General features: G+C 36.9%; 1 protein-coding gene across 1 annotated transcript in view; it reads left to right on the forward strand.

Moving 5' to 3' along the window:
• LOC135775212 (uncharacterized) overlaps positions 1–25,636 on the forward strand; it is a 30,465-nt gene extending 4,829 nt beyond the window's left edge. The window contains exons 2-12 of the mRNA XM_065285254.2: positions 745–806; positions 2,373–2,576; positions 2,656–2,745; positions 6,031–6,144; positions 10,478–10,534; positions 12,010–12,111; positions 17,121–17,135; positions 21,630–21,716; positions 23,057–23,129; positions 23,228–23,317; positions 23,471–25,636. Of these exons, the coding sequence (XP_065141326.1) occupies positions 745–806; positions 2,373–2,576; positions 2,656–2,745; positions 6,031–6,144; positions 10,478–10,534; positions 12,010–12,111; positions 17,121–17,135; positions 21,630–21,716; positions 23,057–23,129; positions 23,228–23,317; positions 23,471–23,655 (1,079 nt within the window). The 3' untranslated portion in view covers positions 23,656–25,636. The remainder of the gene's footprint in view (positions 1–744; positions 807–2,372; positions 2,577–2,655; positions 2,746–6,030; positions 6,145–10,477; positions 10,535–12,009; positions 12,112–17,120; positions 17,136–21,629; positions 21,717–23,056; positions 23,130–23,227; positions 23,318–23,470) is intronic.
• The last annotated feature ends 582 nt before the right edge of the window (positions 25,637–26,218 follow it).

Consider the following 26,218-nt stretch of genomic DNA (forward strand, 5'->3'; position numbering starts at 1 on the left):
TGTTTGGTGGCTTCCCTGTTTGGTACCATAGGAATGAATGGGGCTAGGCTAAATGCTAAGAGCACGCATTGAAAAAAGATAGATATGTATTAATTTGTCTAAGTTGAGGTAATAACATTTAATATGGCAAAAGGGTAGACTATTCCTTTAAATGATGGTTAGTGTCAACCCACTGAAAATGATGGGAAAAGATGTTGAAATAGTGACGCATGTGTGACTAGAATACTCAGAAGAAAGGATTTGTTTGTGTAAGTCTCCTTTTCGTCCGACATCGATTGTTTTTTTGGATCCTCCTCTATGATGCTGTGAGTTTGTGCTGACTATTCTAATGTTGCATAACACATCAAACTCCCATGGGTCGATGTCAAAGTTTATTGTGTGTAATTGAATAAAACTGCAGACAGAAGCTAATCTTACTGATCAATAGCTTTTTAGACAAACAAACAAGCATTTTAAAGAAAAGTGAGGAAAGTTCTTCTAAAAGAGTTCTTATCTCGTGTTGTTTCAAAACCAAGCTTAACCTTTGGTCACTAGAATCCATTCTGTTTGATGTCATCAACGTGCATTGTTTGCATTTTTGTGTGAACCGTTTCTTTTAAGTGTCGTTCTCTATGTTTTGGGTTTTCTTCTCAAGCCAAGAACAAATGCAAGGTCATGTTGTATCTGTAACGTGTCTCTCGAGATAAACATGCTGGGAAATTTCTCTGTCATTGTATACTGACCAAACTTTTTTTTAACCCCCAGCCAAATACAGAGAGGAGTTCAAAGCCATCATTGATAGAATTGCAGTGGTGAAATCCGAGAATGTAAGTAGATCTGTTTTTATTGTGATCATGCACAGTTTAATCCGTGTCAATAAATAATCATTCCACCTCTGAAACACGATCACATTCGACTCACAGTGATTCATTATTGACTCGGTGACTGGGACAGGTCTCATTTTCCCACATTGATGCTATACACACCCTTATGACATTAGATCTTTCATATTTAGTCTGAGATTCTCCAAAGATGAGATCAGTTTTCTGTCTGTTCCAGTGTGTTATTTTTAACCCAGTGTTGGGTCCAAAAGGGACAAACCCAGCTCATTAGGTTGTAATTTAACCATAGACTGTTAAAAATATTAATGTAGTGTCCGTGGCGTCACCCATAGGTTTGTGAAGAGCTTTTTTGAAGCCAATAGTTGGCAGGGCTTGCCATCTCCAATCTTGGCATCGCGTCATCGCGCATCACTCGCGGATAACCGAAATTGGGTAAAGAGGCGGGACGAGGGTGAAGCTTAGGTGGCTTGGTCTGCTTAAATCACACCCACCTAGCTCGACGGTAGTGACAACAGTGGCAGTTCACCAGTCACTCAAGTGGCCACGCCCTTAATTATGCAAAACTTTAAGGCTTAATATAATTGAATCGGATGAGTTACAGTTGTCATGAAGGGAAAAATCTGCTATATGATCAAAATACATTTTTGTACTAGGCTGTAAACATTATTTTTGCTGTAATGTTGGCCATATTAACATGGGGGTCTATTGGATTTCACTCCCTTTTGGAGCCTGCCTCTAGTGGCCAGTCGATGAATTGCAGTTTAAGTCACTTCCGTATTGGCTTCACGTTAAAGATCGCCAGATCGGAAGGTTGCCCCTTGAATTTAACATATGCTGGGCTGTTTCAACCCAAAATGCTGGGTTGGGTCAAATATAAAAAAAATTGGTGGTTAAATTAACCCCACGGTTAGGTTTGTCCCTTTTTGATCCAATGATGCCTTGAAAATAACCCGTAATCATGTACGACTATGTTAAAGGCGGGGTGCATGATTTTTGAAAAAAACTTTGGGAAAGGTAGTCGGGCTGAGTACTAAAACACACATCCACTAACCGACAACATTGCCTGGGTTGCATACGTGTGGGGCGGGTCTATCAAAAGGTCCAGATGCACCCTGCCTTTAAAGGGACAGTTCAACCAAAAAGAAAAAAATAACTTATATAACGAAAAATATAATTTTATGTAAGTTTTTGGCTATGATTTTTGTAAGTGTGATATCTGAGTTGAGTTATAGTAGTTATAGCAACATTTAAAAAAATAAAATATACATTTTTGGAGTAACATGAAGTGCTGTGAAACCCAGCTAAGCAAAGATTTTCTACATACAATCATCCTATATAATGTAAAGACATTTGTCAAAATAAAACCTTGATATCTTTAATATTGACTGAGTAAGGTCATGTCAAAGATTAAAATCAATGATTAAAATCAAAATGTGATGCAACAAATCTCATCATTAGATTATAAGACTTTAACCTGGATTTATCAGACAGGTTCACATGGTTAAACAAACCATCATCATTGATTGTAAGAACAAAATTCTTGATTTTCAGGGAGAGAAATATCTTGTCCTTAAGAAGAAATATAAACAGCTGATGCAAGAGTCTTCTGCTGGAGGAGATGCAAGCAAAGATGTTCAGATCTCCAACCCGAATCCATCGCAGAAACCACCAGCAGCAGCAGCAGCACAGGTGGCCTGGTGTACCGGACCCATAATAACCATTTCAGAGGTTTCAGAACCAATATGTACTGATAATGTGAGTGCCTTTTATAATATTAACTTTATTTCATCATCATAACACCAGCGTTACTGATGTTACATTGAATCCATCACAGAAACCAGCAGCACCATGTGCACAGGTGGCCTGGTGTACGGGACCCATGATAACCGTTTCAGAGGCTTCAGAACCAACATGTATAGATGATGTGAGTGACTATAATAACGTTTCATTATCATAACCAGAATTACAGATGTTAATTGTTCCTACAGTAGGCTATAGCTCAACTGGCAACTGTAAGTTGTTTTGGATAAAAGCATGTACCAAAATACATAAACACATGCACAAAATAAGCGGAGTTTAGTCAATAAACTGTCTTCACAGAAAACTGCGTTTACATTGGATTTTGTAATCTGTCAGGTTTCTTGCAGGCAGTGAGGTCACCGCCTATAGTCTGCCTAGTGATTTAAAAAGTGGTGGGAAATCTGTGAAAACTTATTTTCATGTTTGCACACTATGCAACCTTATGCGTTACTTTACGTTTACTTTATACTTGTTTAGGTTGTATACAAAGAGACATTCCGCATATGAACAAAACTGTGAATAAGCCAGTTAAAGGAAAACACCACCCTTTTTTTTATAGTTTACTATGTTCTTACCTCAACTTAGATGAATTAATACATACTTATCTTTTTTCAATGCGTGCACTTTTAATCTATGTACAGCGCTTCTTGAATGTGTTAGCATTTAGCCTAGCCCCATTCATTCCTATGGCTCCAAACAAAAGTTTTATTTTGTGCCACCATACTTACTCGTGTAACTAACTACTCATTTAACAGTCATAAAAACATGGAAGTGTTTTGTGGCTTCATTTGAAAGCCACAATGGTTTATTATGACCTTTACCCAATAAAAAACAGACAGTACCGCATTTACGGTACATGACCTCACATGTCATCAGTTTGTTAATCATGATGGGAATAATACTGTGCACAAACTCAATGTAACTCTGTTACAGGCTATTACAGGAAATTTTAAAATCTATGTCTAACAATATTAATGTAATCATAAGATATGCATACTATAAATTCTGATATTTTTCTCATATGTATTTGCATATTGATTTGTAATTATCGAAATGACAATTGCAATGCTTTGTGTAAGGGTCAGTCTGTCTGAGGTGTATGCAAAGAATTGCAATGTATATTTCAGGTATATAGAGTTTTTTTTTGCCAATTTTAAATAAATACATTCATGATAAAAAATATTATAGAAGACTTTATGCAAAAATATGTGCCAAAATAGAAATTATTTCGTTTCAAGTTAATAATGCATCTTCCATCAAATCTCATTTAATTTAAAATTTTGGCACATATTTTGCCAAAACATTAAAGTTTACATTAAAGTTTTCTATAATGAAGTGGTAACTCTGGTTATTTTTCATTTTTATCATTAGTTAATACAGGAAATGCAAATCTTGATATTTTTAGTTTGTAAGCCCTACTAACAAATAAATGACTACTACAAATTCTGCAGAATTGAAAATATTTTGCGATCAGTTTTGGCAAATTTACATGCTGACTTATATATCTTGCTCTTTCCTGATCCAACAAAACACAACAGGGAAAAAAGAAGTAAACAGCAATTTGTGTGAGTAATTTAAATGGTAATTCAGCCGCATTGCACAACATAATAAATTCCTGTGTGACGAAAGTACTTTCCAAGTACCTATACACTTTAAAACGCTGGGTGCGTTGGGTCAAAAAGGGACAAAGCCAGACGTCAAGGTTAAATTAACCCAGATAATGTTTATATTTGACCCAACAATGGGTTAAAACAACCCAGCAATTTGGGTTGCAGCAACCCAGCATACAGTAGGTTAAATTATGCTGGTTGGGTTCGACCCAAGCCTGTTTTGAACTTTTGAACAAAATATGTGCCAAAATGTAAAATTAAATGAGATTTGATGGAAGATGCATTATTAACTTGAAATGAAATCATTTCTATTTTGGCACATATTTTTGCATAGAGTCTTCTTTAATATTTTTTAATCATGAATTTATTTATTTTAAATTGGCAGAAAAACTCCATATACCTGAAATATACATTGCAATGCTTTGCATAAACCTCAGACAGACTGACCCTTACACAAAACATTGCAATGTACATTTCGATAAATTCAAATTGATATGCAAATACATATCAGAAAAAATATTAGAACTTGTATGCATTTTTTAAAGTGTACTGTTCGAGTATTTGTCATATTCTCAGATCAGCTAAAGATTGACTGTCATGGTGAAAAACTCCTCTATTAATCATTTTCCTGGATATCACTCCCAGTTCAGTTTTTCTCTTCAGACTGTTTGCTAAAGCCAGTAGCTGGATTAAAAACAACAGCATGCAATAAAAGAAAGCTTGTCAAAAACAACGGCACAAAGCAGATAACAGCGATTCAGTTGTCTTATCTTTTGCTGTAGGACTTCAGAGCTGCTATAAATGTTCATTTTTGTCTTCATACTTTAGGCAAGAAGTAAAAGGCATGTAAATACTATTTCTTGCCTGGTTTCTAGTTAACCTTTTCTTATCTTGAAGCCCAAAGCATCTTTTGGTCATATTTTGAGGTTTGCATTTTAGTGTTGCAGAAATTTGTATGTACACAAATGCATTACTGTGTGCATAGGTTACAATGCACACGGATGCAAGATGAACTTGACCTCTCCTGCGTGGTGTTTGGCAAGGCATTTGATCATATTACTATTAGTCACACACTTAATAATAGTGTATTATTAAACATTGTTGTGCAATATTTGTGCATGAATGAAACATCTGCATGTGACTTTGGAAAGGACCACGCAACCACAAAGCAATGTTTTAAAAACACAGTAGCAACGCCCAAGCAGCACTTGCATCCAGTTACATCTAGTTTACAACAATGGATGATTTTTTGCTGAAGTAAATTTCACCAAAGCTCACCAAGAAGGTCCAGTTGAATATTTTGAGTATGAGATGATAAGGTGCTACATAAATTCATGTGTGACGCTTTTCAGCGACATCAGCAGTGCAAAGATTAACACAAATAGTGTGAACTTCCTGTCAGTGTTCATTTCAAGTGTGTCTAACAGACGGCAGGCACAGATGTGTGATGCATGAAAGTGCCTTTATTTCTCTCTGACCATGTGAATGTCTTCTTTTATCTTATATCTTATCTTTCAATGAGAGATGGTTTGTTCCAAGTCTCTATATGCAAATGATGGGTTTACATCCTTCATGGCCATATATTAGAGAGTTAAACAGCTTATTTGGCCAACAAGAACATGAGAAATTTTGGAAGACCTTTGGCAGTGCATAGTGACCACGTTAAAAATGTATTAAAAAATATTAAAAATGTGTTTTTGAATAGATCATGAACGACATGAATAAGTTGTTAACTTTTTTTCAAAGTCAGCTGATGTACAGTAAGTGTATTTTGTAATGTGCGACTTTCTTGTGGTTAGCAGGCCGACAGCTCCCTCTCGCTGCCAACAGCTGTGGAGAACCTGGAGACTCCGGTGGATGAGCTCTCAGCATCAGATAAAGATGATGACCTGGACAAGGACTCGGGGTCAAAGGTGAGAGTCAAGTAACTTTTTATTAGGGTGACCAATTCAAGAAACAAAAACAAACAAACTTTTATATTAGGACATTTCAGAGGTTTATCTATCTGTCTGTCTGTCTGTCTGTCCGTTCGTCCGTCCGTCCGTCCGTCCGTCCATCCATCCATCCATCCAAACATCCACCCCCCCACACACATGCACGCACGTACATGATGATGAACATACATGTACATACATGTACATACATACACACATCCATACATACATCTGTCTGTCCATCCGTCCGTCCGTCCGTCCAAACATACATCCACACACACATATGTATATCTGTCTGTCTGTCTGTCTATATCCTTACATCCATCCAAACATACATCCACACACACACACACACACACACACACACACACACACACATCCATCCTTTCATATGTATATCTGTCTGTCTGTCTGTCTGTCTGTCTGTCTCTCTGTCTGTCTGTCTGTCTGTCTGTCTGTCCGTGTGTCCGTCTGTGTCCGTCTGTCTGTGTCTGTCTGTCTGTCTGTCTGTCTGTCTGTCTGTCTGTCTGTCTGTCTGTCTGTGTCCGTCTGTCTGTCTGTTTTTGTCTGTCTGTTTTTGTCTGTCTGTGTGTCCGTCTGTCTGTCTGTCTGTCTGTCTGTGTCCGTCTGTCTGTCTGTCTGTCTCTCTGTGTCCGTCTGTGTCTGTCTGTCTGTCTGTCTGTCTGTCTATCTATTCATCCTTACATCCATCCATCCATCCATCCATCCATCCAAACATACATCCACACACACATCCATCCATCCATTCATATGTATAACTGTCTGTCTGTCTGTCTGTCTGTCTGTATGTCTGTCTGTCTATGTCCGTGTGTCTGTCTGTGTACGTCTGTCCGTCTGTCTGTCTGTCTCCGTCTGTCTGTCTGTCTCTCTGTGTCCGTCTGTGTCTGTCTGTCTGTCTGTTTGTGTCCGTCTGTCTGTCTGTCTCTTTGTGTCCGTCTGTGTCCGTCTGTGTCTGTCTGTCTGTGTCTGTCTGTCTGTCTGTCTGTCTGTCTGTCTGTGTCCGTCTGTCTGTCTGTCTCTTTGTGTCCGTCTGTGTCTGTCTGTCTGTCTGTCTATCTATTCATCCTTACATCCATCCATCCAAACATACATCCACACACACATCCATCCATCCATTCATATGTCTGTGTCCGTCTGTCTGTCTGTCTCTCTGTGTCCGTCTGTGTCTGTCTGTCTGTCTGTCTGTCTGTCTGTCTGTCTATGTCCGTGTGTCTGTCTGTGTACGTCTGTCTGTCCGTCTGTCTGTCTGTCTCCGTCTGTCTGTCTGTCTCCGTCTGTCTGTCTGTCTCTCTGTGTCCGTCTGTGTCTGTCTGTCTGTCTGTCTGTCTGTGTCCGTCTGTCTGTCTGTCTCTTTGTGTCCGTCTGTGTCTGTCTGTCTGTCTGTCTATCTATTCATCCTTACATCCATCCATCCAAACATACATCCACACACACATCCATCCATGTATAACTATCTGCCTGTCTGTCTGTCTGTCTATGTCCGTGTGTCCGTCTGTGTCTGTCTGTCTGTCTGTCTGTGTCCGTCTGTCTGTCGTCTCTTTGTGTCCGTCTGTGTCCGTCTGTCTGTCTGTCTATTCATCCTTACATCCACCCATCCATCCATCCATCCAAACATACATCCACACACACATCCATCCATCCATTCATATGTATAACTATCCTGTCTGTCTGTCTGTCTGTCTGTCTGTCTGTCTGTCTGTCTGTCTGTCTGTCTGTCTGTGTCCGTGTGTCCGTCTGTGTCTGTCTGTCTGCCTGTCTATGTCCGTGTGTCCGTCTGTGTCTGTCTGTCTGTCTGTGTCCGTCTGTCTGTCTCTCTCTCTGTGTCCGTCTGTCTGTCTGTCTGTCTGTCTGTCCGTCTGTGTCTGTCTGTCTGTCTGTCTGTCTGTCTATCTATTCATCCTTACATCCATCCATTCATCCAAACATACATCCACACACACATACATCCATTCATATGTATAACTATCTGCCTGTCTGTCTGTCATGATATATAACCAATAAATTTTATCATATTTATATAATTTAATAAACTATATTTGTTCTTAATCTGTTAGGAAAATATTTTACTTGTTCTTTCCACTTAATTATCCCATGCTGACATTTTTAGCGTTAATAAATTAAAACCAGTATTTCTTTCTAAAATGTATGAAACCAAATAAAAACAGAAATTACAAATCGAATATCTAAAAATGTAAAACTAAGATGATTTTTAGCATTTTGCACGTACTTTTAGTCAGCACAGTAAAAGATATCCACAGCAACGCTGCATTTAATAATTGTAATACTAGAGGTGACCAACAGGTGGCGACAAAACAAACCGCTGGATTTTAAGGAAAACACATTCAGCCTGGTGTGACAGCATGAAAGCAACATTCATTTACATATGAATAAAGCCTTCTGTTGTTGTGCAAAGCACCAGCATGCTCCACCTTATTATACAGAATATGATCATCTGTGACATTTGTATGCAGATTGATCTGAGATTCACCTCAAACCACGTCTTTATAATGGCTAAATGTTGGAACATGAGATTTTATGCTAGAATGGATCAGTTTTATAATGTATTTTAATCTCATTGAGTTTTGTTTTGCCTTGCTGTTTCATGTCTGCTTTGAGTTTTTGGACATCTGGGTTGCGTGTTGTCACCCAGACCGCATGAAACTGTTTAACTGGGAAAGATTCACACTTGAAAGCTCTTCACACCTGACAGCTTTTCTAAGAACACAGACTAACCAGCTAGTCACTCATAACAATTATTCATAGGATGCACTGAAGCTGAAATTATTTGCATTAAATCTCTTTAATATTTTACAATGCAGTTAATCTTTTTTACAGTGATTATTGGACACCACCAAATAAAATGATTTTTATTTGTCATATTGTATTTGGCAGATGTTTTATATACTATATTCAAGTTATACAAATCGAACACATGACCTTTGCACTCCTAATGCAATGCTCGGCCAATTGAGCCGCATAAAGGAAAAATAATAATTTTAAAGTAATTATTCACTCACTCACCCGCTCAATTACCTTTAAACTTGTTTTGTTTGAAGAGGAAATACATCTGGCTAAGTTCCTCTTCAAACACAAGTAAATAAATATTGCTCACCGTATGTAGAAAAAGAGGCTTTGTTACCATTCGTGCACCCTATAGGACAGAAAGCGAGTGTTTATGGTCCACCGCTGTCCTGAGAACCATTAACCGTCGCACAATTTCACTAAAATGACCAAATTATCCTCTCGAATTCATCAGATTGACTGACACTTTGAAACATAGAGAGAAATTGCCCGGTACTTTGGCTCCGAAAGCCCGTTGCTTCTTGCAAAACGGCGTACGATAACAATAACAAAAGACATAGTTGAAGCAATCTGGCGCTCATTGGAGTTAATCGTTCACCTCTGAGGGGTTTTAAACATTTTTCATTTTACTCTTCTCTCGTTTGCTTTTGTGATTTTTAAAAGCTTTGTTTTGGGGGTAAACAGCCGTCCTGTAGCGAATAACAGAGTGGAAGTTTGTAGATCAGCTGAGGAGAGCATTGTGCTTGCAACGCAAAGGTCGTGGGTTCAATCCCAGGAAAGACATGTAGTGAAAAAAGAAAATATGTAGATGTATGTCGCATTACGTCGCTGAATGGAATGTAAATAAAGCTTTGTGTCAGCTATTCTGTGTAGACATTTCAAGCATTTCCTCTATTTGTTGAGTTTCCTACATCTTTGTTGGCTCTGCTGTGTATGTTTGTGTATGTGCATCTGTGTGTGTGTTTCTTGCATGTGTACCGAAGACCTTGCGGTCTGTTTACCATGTTTATTTGCAAGCCAGACTCTCGACAGCGCCGGGTTTCTCTCAACTCATAGCGCTACTACAGAACAGGAAGAGGGCACGTCTCACACCTAAAACCAATGCACACTATTAGAGTTTATTTACATTACTAACTGTACAGTTTCACACTAACTGTCTACAAACAACACACATATACTGTATGATGCTCCAGATAATGCTAAACTGCCAGAAAAAAAGGTCAAAAAATGGTCCCAAGCTGTCACTAAGGCCTTAGTGGACCCTTTAAAAGATCCTAACATGTACCATTTAGGTACAGATATGTATACATTTGGTACTAATATGTACATTTGAGCTACTAATATTAACTCCTTTGTGTACTTTTTGAAAGGATACCACCCCATTGACAGCTAGGTGCCATGTTTTGATATTTTTTCTGACATGTTTTGTGATTGATTTTGGTCAAATGTAGTCTGATATATATATATATCTTTTTTTTATCTTTACCAGAGTGAATCTGAGCTGGATGAGGAATGTGGAGGAAGTCTGGGACCCACTGCTGTGGCTGTGAGTATCAGTAATTCATGCAACAAAACGACACAAACTGTGGTTTAAAGCAACACTATGTAGTTTCCATGTAAAAATGACTTACAGCTCCCCCATGTGGTTGAAAAGCGCAACAGTGCCTGGTATCAGAAACTCTTCTGAAGGCAGGGGGAGGGGCGGGGCAGTGTTTCCTCCCCTCCACCGCCACTTTCAGAGTGTGCTTGTAGCAGCTAGGAGGCTGCTCAGGTTGCAGCAACAGTACAATTTGTCCAGTTAAAAGTTGTTCTATCACTGAAATAATTTTAGAGACATTATTTAAAGGTAAAAAAATTACATAGTGTTGCTTTAAATGTGAAATGTCATATAAGAATAACACACATAAAATACAGTTAAAGGTGCAATGTGTAAATTTTAAGAGGCTCTAATTACAGAAATGCAATATTATATAAATAACTATGTTTTTAGTGGTGTATAAAGACTATACATAATGAACTGTTTTTATGTTTTTATTACCTTTCAATCAGCTGTTTTTATCTACATACACCATGGGTCCCCTTACATGGAAGTCGCCATCTTGCGGCGCCATGTTTCTCCTTTAACGCACAAATTGCTCTATAGAGCGTGTCATTGTTGTCTCAAATGACAATATGTTTGTCCTGTGACGGCTACTGTAGCTTCTCTATGTGTTTTTTTTTAAATGGAGGGGTGAGCGGTGGACTGAGCTTTTAGTTGCAGTTCGCAACCTCACCACTAGATGCTGCTAAAATCTACACTCTGCACCTTTAAAATGTTGTATTAAATAGTATGCACTCTTAAATATACAGGTGCTACAATGATTTAGATGAACCAATTTTGGTTGTATGGTTCCATGAAGAACCTTTAACATCTAAGGAACCTTGTTGTTTCACAAAACGGTCTTTGTAGTGAAAAAAGGTTGTTATGCTATATAAAAATAAAGATAAGAAAGAAATGGTACTTTTAAATGGATAGTTCAACCAAAAATGAAAATACACCCTCATGTTGTTCTAAACCTGAATGAGTTTCTTTTTTCTGTTGAATACAAATTAGATATTTTGATAAATGATGGTCACACAGTTGACAGTGCCCATTGACTTTCATAGTTGGATAAACAAATACTATGGAAGTCAATAGGTATCGTCAGCTATGTGGCTTTTATTGAAATATCTTTTTTGTGTTCATCAAAAACTGAAAGATGAATGAAACTGAGATGATGATTTTTGGGGAACTGTCCCTTTAGGAACTTTGATTCTTTGACAACCAAAAATGGTTCTTCTGTGAAGTGCATGAGGAATCATTTTAGAACCATATTTTTTAAGTGTGTGTGAGGGTATAAATTAAATAAAATGAATTAAAATTTCTGAATAATAATTAAAAAACAATTTGTATACTCCCATGTTGTTTTTCTATATTATAAAACATTTTAAATTTGATGTTTTATGGACCTGAGCTGGAAACCAATTGAATTTGTATTTTAGCTGGATCCTATTGAAAAGGAGTGGATCTTCTCAGCAGCGTGTGGCCGACTGTCTCACCTCACACAGCTCTTGAAACAAGACACTTCACTGGCCAATAAAAAGGTAAGAAAACTTTATTTCCTCATCAGTTTGTGCTTACTTGAAGCATCCTGTGCATGAATCCATCTCTCATATTGCACTTTTAATATTTTCTTTTATTTGTTCTTTTCACATGTTCACAATTCAGGATTTTACCTCGGTAAGTTTGCAACTACTGCCACCTTTCATAAAATTACAGAATAAGTTTTTATTTGGGGTTTTTTCGCCGCTGGGATGGTAAAGCTTTGCAAAAAAAGTCATGGGTTTTAACCCCACACTCTCAGAAAAAGCTACAAGAAGGTAAAAATGTTACCTTTCGTACCTTAACTCTTTCCATGCCAGTGTTTTTTTTAAAAAAGCCCCAGCATTTTTCATGATTTTCACAAAAGTTTAATTCCTTCCATATCCAATGTTCTTCTTAAAATATATAAACCTACAATATATTAAATCAAAGAACAGACCCCCTGCCTTTAAAAGGTTTCATCCTACCTACATTAGTTCTCTTTTTATCATCTCTCAAATATGGGTAGGTTCCTTAAAAAACACAACATTTTGAGCAAAAGCAGATAAAATTTTATTTTTATGAAGGACTTTTGATAGAGATCAGATTCAGAGTCATCCTCAAAACTTACAAGGACATACAGCTGTTTGCCCTAGGGCGATACTTCCGGGTTTTATAAGTTGCGTAAAGCCGTAAATACTCGTCATTGGCAGGGAAGCGTTTTCTCCTAATTTTCTCGTCAATGGCGGGGAAAGAGTTAAAGGTGCATACTGGTACCTCAAAGGTACCAAAATGGTACATATCAGGACCATTTTTAAAGGGTAACGTCCCAGTGACAACCTTTGTACCTTTTTTCTGAAAGTGCAGGGAACACATACTAATCAAATCTATACATTTACTGCACAAGATGGATGTAAATGACACACTAAATAATTTGTCGAACAATCCTTGTGATTATGCTTTTTGTAAATGCATAAATGTAAGGGGTTAGATGTAGACATGTAGATGATAGTAATGATTTATATACTTAGTAGCATGTCTTTTGTTAAACCATGACAATAAGCTGTTAGCAGATTTTAAAGGTGCAGTGTGTATGTTTTAGCGGCATCTAGTGGTGAGGTTGCGAAATTCAAACAACGGCTTAAGGGCTCGTTATAGTCGTGCGTAGGTTCTGCGTCAGTTATCATTTATACTTTTGCATCGTCGTCCGCGTAGACGTGCAAACACACGCGCGACTGCTGGTGGGCAGTATCCACGAGTGTAACCACAGTAACAGCGCGATCGTCAGAGAAAAAGAAGCTTGGCAACAACCCACAAACGAAGAAGAAACAGCAACTTGTTGTGTATAATTTGAGAAGACCAGCAATGATGGAAGTAAACAAAACAGCGACTTTTGATGCAGTTTGAGTTGAACTTGGCTCTTCTTTGTTTTCACCGTCACAAACGGAAATACCTATGACGCAGTTTTTTTACCTGACGGGAGGGGTTCTGGTGGACCAATCACAGCGCTTGCGATCCGCGTAGATCTGACACGCTGTTAAAAGTTTTGCGAGGTGCGCGTCAGGCTACGCACAGGCTATGGCTACGGCATAGAACCTACGCACGACTATAAATCGCCCTTTAGTTCACTGCTCACCCCTCGCTTTTGAAACACATAGAAAAGCTAAGGTAGCCGCCACACACTGCACCTTTAAGCAAACAAAGACATTGTACAGTATATAGTTAGGCGTATTTTAGGAAAATGTCTAAAGTAGCTACCCTATCTCATGGCAAGTCGTCTTATTGTCACAAAATATTTGATTATTGTTTTTATGTTATTGACATGATTTTCCGCTGTTTTCGTGCCACTGGAGCACGAATGTCTGATTTGTGTCATCCACAAATTTCTATAAATAGTTTTTCGTGTCTGTGGCACAACTTTATCATGACATTTTATATTTTTTTCTCATTGTTTTTTCCTAATTTTAAATCATTGTCGCTGGGTTTGGGTTAGATTCTTTTTTTTATAACTTTATTTATCCCAAAGGGAAATTTAGCATGTCACAGCAGCAAGTCTCACCAAACAGTAAAAATACATTAGAAAATAAAACATAACAATACACATTATAAGAAATAGCATTCATAACACACCATCCAAATTTTTGTGCAGTATCAATTTGCAAAGCATTATCAGATTCGGGGTTATGATGTATATTTTTGCATTGGTTTCTACATGTTTTTCTTCCACTTTTCTCGCCTGGAGTTGGGGTTTGGGTTAGGATGTCACAGAAAGTGATTTTAACCCCAACCTCAAGCGACAAGGATTAAAAAAAAAAAAGGAAAAAACAATGAGAAAACCAAATATAAAATGACAAGATTAAGAAAGTCATGCTTTTGTTGGGTGACACGAAAAAGACATTTATGCTCCAGTGTAAAACAGCGGAAAATCGTGTCAATAACATGAATACATTCATCAAATATTTCGTGAGTAAAACACGGATTTCCATGAGATTGGGTTGAAAGTGAACTATCGAAATGAAGTGTTGCCATTAATTGTCATTTTGTGTTTATATGACTGTTCAGTAATAAGTTTCATTTCTCTTTTTCTCTCTCCTGACTTTGACAATGACTTCCACAAGGGGGTGAGTTGAATCTCTCTTCTGTGTAGTGTTCATAGAGTCAAATGTGAATCTTCTCCACTTTGTTTGAGAGTCTTGTAAGGGTCGTCCATGACACTGCACATTAAAAGCATTAGAGATCTGGACCACTGAGCTTCTCGCGACTCTCCACAGTTCCCAGTCTAAACCCAGGTGCAGAAGCCCCAATCATGCATTTCAAAGGCTTATTTTCAGTGGGATTATGAAAGATAGCTTTTTAGCTCTTCTGCCCCCCAAAACAAGCACAAATCCTTTTATTTGCCCCCCCTGTGCGCTTAAGAGCTTTGAGCTGGTGTTTGTGGTCCCTGCTCTCACACTGTCCTGTGTTGGACCACCTTCTAAGAACCTCTAAGCTCTTTGCCTTCCATGCGCAGACAAGATACAACAGCGACCATTGAAGTGCAGGGAAGATTAGGGGTCACCTCAAAGACTTCAACCACTTAAAGATAATCTGAAAGTAATAGAGCAGCCTGGGATTAATTGGAGAACAATCACGGCCGTGTCCCCAGGAAGGTGGTAAGTCTGACCCCCAGGTGGCTTTGATGCCCCCCTTCACGAACCGAGAAACCATGCCAAGCAATGAAGTCACTTTGGGCAGACCGGCACCTTCCTCCGGACCGGTTGCACTTTCCGAGGTTTTCGGACCCCTCTGTCCGGCCTCTTTCCCAGGCTTTTTGCCTTTAAGCTGATGAGGACGCTCATTTTGGGTGTCTTAGATGTATCTGGATCTTTTCTGCTTCATCTATTGTTCAAGTCTTAAGTTTAAGTAGTTAAGCTTCGCCTTTAGCCTCTCCTTAGTAACTAAAGTTACACATCACCCCGAGCCGTAACCCGACACGACGCGCATTATCTCTGTTTTGCTTTCACACGTTGGAAGCTCCTTTGGGGAAAATTCCAATTGAACCTCTCGTGGTGAATCCCGTAAATAAACAGCGGCAATCTCTCAGATGCAACGTAAACATTCCTACCGTTGAACTGCTCGGTTTCTGTCCGCCGACACGTGGAGAGAGCAGATAAGCGTAAAGAAAAGCCACCTGTGTGCCAGGTGGGTTTCTTCCCAGCATGCAACACAAGCAGTGCCTTTCCTAAAAAAAATAATCAATTTATCGACCTAAACTGAATTATAGCAATGTGTAACAGAAATGCATGGGTATAAAAATACAGAGTGATAAAAAATATATAGACACTTTGGATAAAAGGTTGTATTCGCTAACATAAGTCAATGCACAATAAACGTACATGAACAAAGATGCATAAATGCTTAAAAACTATATTGCTCATTGTTAGCTAATGCTTTAACCAATGCTAACAAATACAAATGCATCTTAAAAAGTGTTACGTTATTATTTTTAAAGCAATGCAAACATTAACTTAATATGTGATGGTTACAATCTGCTTGTTGAAGTGTAATATATATGGTGTTTAATAAGCATCTTCTCCATGTCTTCAACATTTCCTCTCTTGATGTGCTGGACGTCACTTCCTCCCTCACACAGTTTGTAAGTACATCATTTGTCCATTGCTCTTATTTAAAAGATACGATGAATATGTGTGCCACACACCTCCTTTGCGCCCCATACTGGCCCTCACAAAGATGCTATTTGGTTAGTGAAAGTTAAGGGTTCCCTACCAGGCCGAGACAGGAATCTGAGTAACAAGGGTAGGAGATGTCACATCCTGTTGAACGTCGTCCGTCACACCGAACCTCCATGAGACCTGTCGGCCTGTCAGTCAAACGTGTACGCCGGCCAATCCATCTCAGAGTTGTGACAGTCAAAACAATAGATGGGCTGATAGGGGAACCAGACTTCATCTGTCACAATCTGTCCCACGGGCAGGACTGATAACACCTACAGGAGACACACGACCCTCCCTTTAGTACAGAAGACATAATATGCCTAATACTTTCGGAAATGAATGCATGTTAGCGTAGCTTAACTGTTAGAGAACTGCGTTAGCATCACACAGATCATGGGTTTGATCCCTAGGGAAAACACATCATCATGGTCATTTTTAGATGCGTAAAATGTAAATTCAGGCTGAGCTATGTATGCACTTTACAAAACGCTGGGTTATTTTGGGTCAAAAAGAGACAAACCCAGCCCTTGGGTTAAATTAACTCAGAATTGACCCAACGATTGGTTAAACAATGCAGCATAGATTATATAACAAACCAATAGGTTGTGTTTGTCCCTCTCTAACCCAACTTTGGTTTGAAAATAACCCAGCGGTTTTTGTTTTTAGACTTTGGCAAATACTTATATGGGCGGTTTCCCAGACAGGATTGATCCTAGTCCCAGACTAAAATGCAGGTTTGAGCTGATATAATTTAAAAACATCTTGTACTGATTGATTTTAACATAAAATTGTTTGTCTTAAGATGCACACCTGTAGAGTTTTTTGTAAGGTATGTTTTTAAAAACGACCTAATATAAATAAGGCCTAGTTCTGGATTAACCTAAACCCTGTCTGGGAAACCACCCCATAGTATAATAAACCGTATATATAAAAATTGTTGTAAAAAGTCATGGCAGACATTTATTTTTTGTTTGTCACACTAGCTGCATTTCCATTAAAGATTTGTGCAAAACTTTAGCGTTATTTTCAAAATGTCGACAGAAACGATTGCAAAATAACTGCAAAATTATGCAACTAAACTGTAATTTTTTGAGATAAGTCATTCCAAAAACCATAGCGACAGTTTTGTCCGCCTTGATACGGCACTGCAAAGATTGACGCGAATGTGCAAGTCGCAAGAGCGACTTGAAAGCATACAGAGCAACTTCAACTTAACTTCAACTTAACTTCAACTTATTTATTTATAAAGCACATTTTCATGCAACTATGTTGCCCAAAGTGCTGTACACACAATAAAAAATCATAAACACACTTTATATTTCGCATTCGACTCCCAAATCGCTTTTGCTGTATTTTAATATCAAGCGCTTGGCTATTGTGACGCCACATGAAGTCAAACACAGCTCTCCACAGTCCTCCAATCGAACATCCCCGTGCAATATCTAAAGAATGATCATGTGACTGTTACGCATGTCAAGTGATGTTTTTCAAATTGCCTGAAAAACCACCTCCCGGGGTAAAAACTTTTTTGCAATATATGGGAGTTTATACGAAATTGGTTTCCATTGGACGCGTTTTTAATTCGCTATTTTAATTTGAAGGGTAATGGAAACGCAGCGATTTGTAGTTAGGTTAAATCTAGAGCATTGCATTGTGGGATTTACTATGCAATAGAGTGCAAGCACTTATTTCTGCAAATATAGAGGGTCATCTAAGTATTTTGTGAACTGTCAAATTTGCATACTTCAGAAATGTTTTATTGTCGTATTTTTCTGTAAAGCAGGTTTGAAACAATATGTTAGTTGAAAATGCTCTACAAAACTAAGGGGAACTGAATTGTTTTGCTCAGGTAGCAGAGCTTCATGTTATGGCAGCCATAGGCGCCGCTCAAGCACCGACCGAAATGGCCGTGCACCCGTAGAAAAATGCCAGATATGCTCAATTAATTTGAGTCAAAAACGCTTTTAAAATTTGAGAGCCTCTCTGATTGGTGGATCTTGTGAGTTGTAATATCTACAATGCTTTGATGAATAAGCTGAATAAGGGGCGTATAACATTTCGTGTCTAAAACCGCCGCTTTCCCCCTTCTTTCCAAATTGTTTGGCCGCTCCTGTAGCGTCTGCTGTTGCCAAGCAAGCATTGCATTGTCGCGAACACCCACCGACGGAAAAATAAATTAACGCTTTTTATGGTAGCCAATAGCTATCAAGACCATTATGCAGTCCCTCCAGAAAAACGTGATTATGTGATCGCATGATTTAACGCATAATCAGCCAAAGTCCGCATATTTATGCGTGGGACACATTTTTTCAAATATACTGCAGCATAAATTGCAGATTTCCTTGTGCAAAATATATGCGGGGCTTGCATGATTTCATAATCCCTGCATTTTTTTTTAGCAGAAATCACATATATCTTAGAAGAAAGTTGAAAAATGTTGCATTTACCTCACACAAGCGCAGCCATGTCCCCTGTTGCATTGGGAACGTTATAAAGTGACGTGAATTTGTGACGTGAACATCATTGAAAAGCTGCAAAATATAAAAACAGTTTTTGCAAGTTCCCGCAATTTCATCGCATAAAATTGCATAAATATCCCGCATATTCCATCACATTTTTTTTTTTGAAAACGTGCCGCAAGATCAAGGATTTTTGCCCCAACAATCACAAAAAAAAAACTCCGGGTTTTTCTGGAAGGGCTGATTATGTAACATTTTATCTGCTTCATTATATTACGGACCTAAATGCAAAACATGTTTTCCATATTTATTGATGTATATTCAGTGTCGTTTTTGGTTATCATTGTTTCTCTCCGTGCACCCAAGTGACCTTGATGACATCATCATTCATTTAGAGAGAAATGTCATTACGTTCTTATTAAAAAAGTGTTCCTTTAGCTTACCTGAAAGAGCATTGCATTGCAAAAGGTTTGATCCCAGACAGTGAAAATGTATGCCTTGTAAGACGCTTTGAAAGCGCCTGCCGCATGCATAAATGTAAATGTAAGATTAAGAAGACATTTCTTCATCTGAATAACATGCACAGTGAAACCAGGAATATTTATATCGTAAGTAAACACCATAACACAACAAACACAATAATTTGTGGTTAAGATCACTGAGCGTTCAGAAGTTCACCGTCCGTGCATGTGTGCGTATCTGAGATTGTGTGTAATGTGGTGGCCTCTCCTCTTGACAGGGCTTGTCAGCAATCTGATGCCTGGGTGGGTCCTTCATCATAGGGTCATACCAACATCATCAATCTTGCAACCTGTGACAGGCCACTGCTCCCCCCGTAGTGGGCACACTGGTTTGTTGTTTTGTAATTAGACCGCTATTAGATGTCAGGAAACCGTCCCCAACACACCCTCTGTGCACAGCTGGGGCCCGCTGGCAGCCTATGAGAGGCCACGGTTCGATCCACCGCGTGGCGTTAGGGGGGTGGGGCTTCACCTGGTGTGAGAGAATGAACGTGTGGAATGTAAATGATGTATTACAAGATGAATCAGAAGCTCAACCTGGTCAAACAAGCTGGTCGAACGACTTTATGAGGTTTCATTGGTTGGGCAGCCCAGTCAAGCCAATATAGTGTAGTGGCTGGGGTTGAAAATGCATTTGTTAATTAGACATGAAATAAAAACAAAAAGGGAACAAACTAAATGCTATATAAATATCTGAAATGTGTTTACATTTTTCAAGTGAACTGTTACTCAGATTTACTCAGATTATTGATTAATTTGCAGTTTATTAAAATTATAACACTCTAAAAACTCTAAAAAGCGTTGGAAAAAAACATAATGTTTAAGAGTGTATTAATATTATTAACGTAATTATTTTAAATAATATTTAAAATGCACTTTCATTGCTGATCTCAGATTTTTGCATCCAACTTTAGCTGTGAAGAAAGTAAAATTGAATACAATAAGGATGCTTATTAATATTTTTTATGTATTTTAATATATTACACATTATTAATAATAATGCATTTTATTTATGTTCTATGAATATATTTATGCATTATGAATATTATTAATATACTAATACTAATAACTAATATTACTAATATTATACATTTTTATTATATTATTAATATTATTAACCTGAAGTATATTTTTGCGTTAGTAGTTTAGTGCTTTATAATTGAAATGTATATTTCTATTTGTTGCATCTTTGTTTAACACATTTGTAATTATTTATTAAGTAACAGAATTGTTTTCTGAACAATGTATATTTAAATTAAATAATAATATTTTGTTCATTTCACTACCGTTTTTAAGTCATAAGCAACCATAAGACTTTGTTTATCCTACACTGTAAAAAAGCAACTGTTTGTGGCTTAGTAAATGTAAATAAAATGAGTAAATGCTATTTTAAAAAATTATTCTTGTTCTTTTAACCAAATTTTAGTAAAAATAACACAAAAAGTGAGTAATTCTAAATGAACACATTATTAAGTAAATTCAACTAAATTTTATCATGTAAAATTTGTTAGAAGGAAAAACGTAATAATTTTGTGTTGAAACTAATTTTTTAGTGGACTTGTATACTGTTAAAAAATAATATGTTGGATTTACTTAAAATATAGTGCATAATTTTTTGCGTACACTTTTTTAAGTAAGTTTCACATGGAATTTTAAAGGTGCAGTGTGTAATTTTTAGAAGGATCTCTTGACAGAAATGCAAAATAATATACAAAACTATATTTTCAGGGAAAGACCTTTCATAATGAACCGTTATGTGTTTATTACCTTAGAATGAGACGTTTTTATCTGCATACACGAGGGTCCCTTTACATGGAAGTCGCCATCTTGTGCCACCATGTTTCTACAGAAGCCCTTAACGGACAAACTTTTTTTACTAAGTTGTCTTCGACGATGACATGTTTGTCCTGTGATGGCTACCGTAGCTTCTATATGTGTTTCAAAAGCGAGGGGTGAGCAATGGACTGAGCCGTTGGTTGCAATTCACAACATCACCACTAGATGCCGCAAAAATTTACACACTGCACCTTTAAGCAATTGCTTAAAAAATCTAACTTTAAGCTTAAATAGCTTAAAATCCATGTAAAACGTATTTAAAAAATTGCAATTACTTAAACTGCTTAAAATTCCAGGTTAAACTTACTTTAAAAAGTGGTTGCAAAAATGATGCACTATATTAAAAAAACATTGTAAATCCAACATTTTTTTTTTCAGTGTAGATAGTTCATGTAAATCAGGTTTTAAATATTTGAAATATTTATAATGTAATGTAAGTGTTGTTAATAAAGTTATTACGAATTGTCACTTAATATATTTTACTCTAATAAGTTGTAAATGTCTCTTGCAGACTGCCCTGCACTGGGCTGCAAAACACGGTAAAGCAGATATGACCACGGCATTGGTGGAAGCAGGAGCCGACATAAATACAAAAGCGGTAAGCACTTCACTTAATACATTATCGTGACTCCTACCATAAATAATAGGTGATAAAATAATATGAATGCATACATGACTAAACTCGATGAATTCACTAATCAAACATTTGATATTTTTGTGTCTCTTTTTTTGACAGCATGTAAGTACTGTACGCATCACCTCACATGGACTCTGGATATGTAAGCGTGCATGCATGGGTTAATGTTCCTCATGTTAATGTCGAGCTGTCAGAGAGTGTCTGTTTAAAAATCTGACAGCTCCTCTCCAAACCAGCTGTACAAATGAATCCAGAACGTATGTTCATAAATCAAACTCTGTCATGTTAACAGCTTCCCTTAAACAATGTCTTCATGTATTTCTAACAGCAGCCTCAGAGCAAAGCAATTTCACTCAATTACTAGCCAATTATGATTCGGCCATTAGTTTGTGTTGCTGTAACCTCACTTAACTTGCGCATTTTCTTTCTCCACCCCTTTTTCTTCTCTCTCTCTTTATCTCTCTCACTCTCTTTCTCTGTGACATTCTAGGGGGTGAGTGTTGAAATTAACTTTATTTAAATTACAACAATAATATTGCAGTGCATAACAAATTTATTAGACTAGTATGTACGGTTTGTGTCATGGGTGTCTTAAAATGACCAAATTCATTTGTTATGTTTAATGGTTAATCCATTAGTTTATGTAAGTTCTTAAGTATTTCTTATGCTAAAATATAATTGTTGTTATCCAAGAATTGTCACATTTACTTTTTCACAAGAAATGCAAAAAAATAGTAATGCACTTTTATTTAGATGCCCACATTTTCTGTAAAGTTTTAATGGTCGAATGTTTCGCTTGATTTATTTCTGACTTGTGAAAAAAATGTGCCACTTCAAATGTGGGTATAAAAATGCAAATTCATCTTGACAGTCATCACTTCTGTTTAAAATGATAAAATGTTTGAGTCCACTTTAAAACACTTCTTGATGCTGCATGATTTTTGAGACAAATAGACAGGTGCTATTATAAACTTGTTAAGCACTGAATATAATATATCACAGTTTTTGTCACACTGTAAAAAATATGCTACGTTTTTGTCAAATCAACATATATTTTTATGTTAAACAATTTCAACTTGATTTTATAAGTTATGTCAACTTTTCACAGCCAAAACTTTAAATAGTAAGTTGAATTGACTTGAAAAAACAAGTGGTTTTAACATCATGCTGTATATTTTTTACAGTGCACATTTGGAAAATAAGAATAAGATTTTGCATCATAGAAATGAGATTATATCTTAATAGACATAAAATTCACATCTAATGATGAATTACATCGTTCTTGTTTGTTATTTATACAGGGATACACACCTTTACATATAGCTGCACTACATGGGCATCGACATATAGTTGACCTGCTGGTCAGGAAATACGGTAAGCAATAACTATGCTAACATGTGCCACATTCGTACAGAATATATGCGCATTTGATTGAGTTACATTGCGTAAGTTCATATTACTGAAACACACAGGGGCAAAGCTAAACCTGCGGGACTACAGCGGTCGCTTGCCATATTATTACCTCAAAAAATTGGAGACACAAATAGAAGACAATGAACTATGTAAGTCAAATAATTCTTATTTTTAGTGCATAAAACAGGAACATATGGGCTTCAGTTTGTTTTGTGATTTGGAAGAATCAGCTATAGGTTTTTACCCCAAACTATTTTTTGTTGCTGTTGTCTTATTATTTTGCTGTGATTTGTTCTCTTAAGGTGAGGCCGGTGAATGCCAGAGTCCTGCTCAGGCCAGCGAGCGCAGAAACAGAAAGATTTCATCCTTATTTCAATCCATGAAGAAGTGGGGTTCAGCGGAGGATCTCGCACCCATACAAGAGGAAAGAACCGTTCCCCATCAACTCATGCTTCCTGCGTTTAGGACCAGAAAGTTCTCACGGTAGAGCGCATGAGCTCCAAACGTCTGCAGATTGATCGTTCATAGATCAAATCACATGATACTTTATTCCTCTGGGCATAAATAGTGTTCTATATCTGCATTCACTTTCCATAACATTTCGTTCACTTTAATGATTTTTATTGTATGATTAGCTTTTGTAGTTTATTATGCCATAACGGATTGTTACATGTCAAGTGTACAAACTTATATTAATCTTTGATCTGTATCATTAAAATGGATAAAATGTTTACAAAACCTCAAAAAAGTATTTTAAAACAATGCACATATTTTTTTTTCAAGCAAGTAGAAACATTTCGGACCCTTGACCACAAAACCAATCATAAGTCGCACGGGTATATTTGTAGCAATAGCCAACAATACATTGTATGGGTCAAAATTATAGATTTTTTAATGCCAAAAATATTAGGATATTAAGCAAAGATTTTGTAATTTTCCTACCGTAAATATATAAAAAATATATTTATCCTTAGTAATATGTGTTGCTAAGGATTAAATTTGGACAACTTTAAAGGCGATTTCAATATTTCGATTTTTAGCACCCTCATACTGGAAAAAATTATTTTCAAGAAAAAAATCGTAGTATTTTTGTCTTGTTTTCAGTAAAAAAATATCTAAAAATTATTAAATTAAGATGCTTTTTCTTGATGAGCTAAATGACCCAAGAAAATAAGTCTAGTTTATAGACAAAAAATATCAAATTTAAGTGATTTTGTGCATAAAACAATCAAACAAATTTGTTAATGGGGTACGCAAAAAAATATTGAAATTTTTTCTTATACACTAAATTCAAGAAATATTTGCTTTTTGTATTTTTTTTATTTTTTTGCTTGTTTTATGCACAAAATCAGTTAAATTTTATATTTTTTGTTTTAAAACTAGACTTATTTTCTTGGGTCGTTTCCTCATCAAGAAAAAGCATCTTAATTTAAGAATTTTTAGATATTTTTACTTAAAACAAGACAAAAATACTAAGATTTTTTTTTCTTGAAAATCATTTTTTACACTGCAGATTACAGATTTTCAAATACTGTAGTTGTACTCATACAAATATTGTCATATCCTAACAAATCATATATCAATATAAAGCTTATTTATTATAATACAAATGGACCCTTATGACTGGTTTTGTGGTCCAGGGTCACATTTTTGTTTTATATCATACTCTTAAGAAATGCTGGGTTGTTGGTTTCGACCCATGGTATGGACAAACCCAACCATTTTTACCATACAGCTTTAATTTGCCTCATGTTAACAGTTTAAACCATAACTGAATTCAGAAAGCGATTTACACCAAATACCACAGTGTCAGAAAAAGTTCATAGTACTTCAAAGGTGCATATTGGTACCAAAGAGTGCCTAGTAGTACATCAAAAGCACGTATTATTAACAAATGTATACATATCTGTACTTAAATGGTTCATGTCAGAACCTTTTTAAAGGGTACTGCCCCAGTGACAGCTTGGGACTATTTTTTGCAATTTGTCTGTTCACCTATGGTTTATATTCATACAGATAATAAATATTAATAAAATAAACAACACCTTGCAATCCAATCAAATATCTATGAATAAAAAAAAACATGCCTTATAATATTTGGAAATACATTACTTTAGGGAAGTTAAATGAATGCTGTTTATTTAATTTTTGCCTTTTTTTTCTATAGATGTGATTTAGGGCATATTTGTCTTGTATTTCAATCTTTAAATAAATTATAAACAAATAAGCTTGTTTCCTTATGCTGAAATTCATCTGGTTTGTTTTTAACCCATGCTGGGTAAATATTAGACAGAACTTAATGCTGGGTTAAAAATTCAACCCAAATTCCAACCCAGCATTGGGTCTTTTTCAATTGTTTATGGTTTACTGAAACATTGGCTTTTTGTATGTGTACCTGAATGTTTATTTTCACAGTGACATTTATATTCCCTTATATGAAAAGGAAAAATAAATTTTACTGAAGATCACTTGTGCTCTTTTATCTTCTCATCATACGGAGCGCTTTTATTATAAATCATTACACGATTTTCCTCTAATTCATCATAACAAATAAAAACCTCCTAAACTCCCCCACCTTTCCTCTGGGCCTTTCGATAATCTACCGTGCCCTCTCTTTCATCACCCTCGTGGATCAGCCTAACAAGATTACACCCTATCAGATCTTTCACCTCAGTCACTATCCCCTCGCACCTTCGCAGCTACACCCCAAAGAAAACCACTGCGGTTCTTTTCTCCTCTCCGTCTTTGATTTCCACGAACCGCTCGCCTTTGAGTTCCCCAGATGGAGTAAATATGGTCCTCCGTAAGGTCCTGAGCCCTTAATTCCAGCTTAGTCGCAAAAGGCCAGCACTTGCTTTCGGGTTTTGGGTATCACAGGAGTAAGAGGAAAGACAGCCAAGTGGTTTTGTGCCTTGTTTCTGAAGGCCACGGGGGTGTTTGAAGGATAAGAGGGAATTGCTGTAATAGATACTTATCTGACTGCCCTGCAGTTCTCAAACAAAGTTCTCCTCTGAAGAGATTAGAACCCAGGGAGGGCACATTAGCTCTAA

Source organism: Paramisgurnus dabryanus, chromosome 21 (assembly GCF_030506205.2).
Source record: "Paramisgurnus dabryanus chromosome 21, PD_genome_1.1, whole genome shotgun sequence".
Taxonomy (NCBI): domain Eukaryota; kingdom Metazoa; phylum Chordata; class Actinopteri; order Cypriniformes; family Cobitidae; genus Paramisgurnus; species Paramisgurnus dabryanus.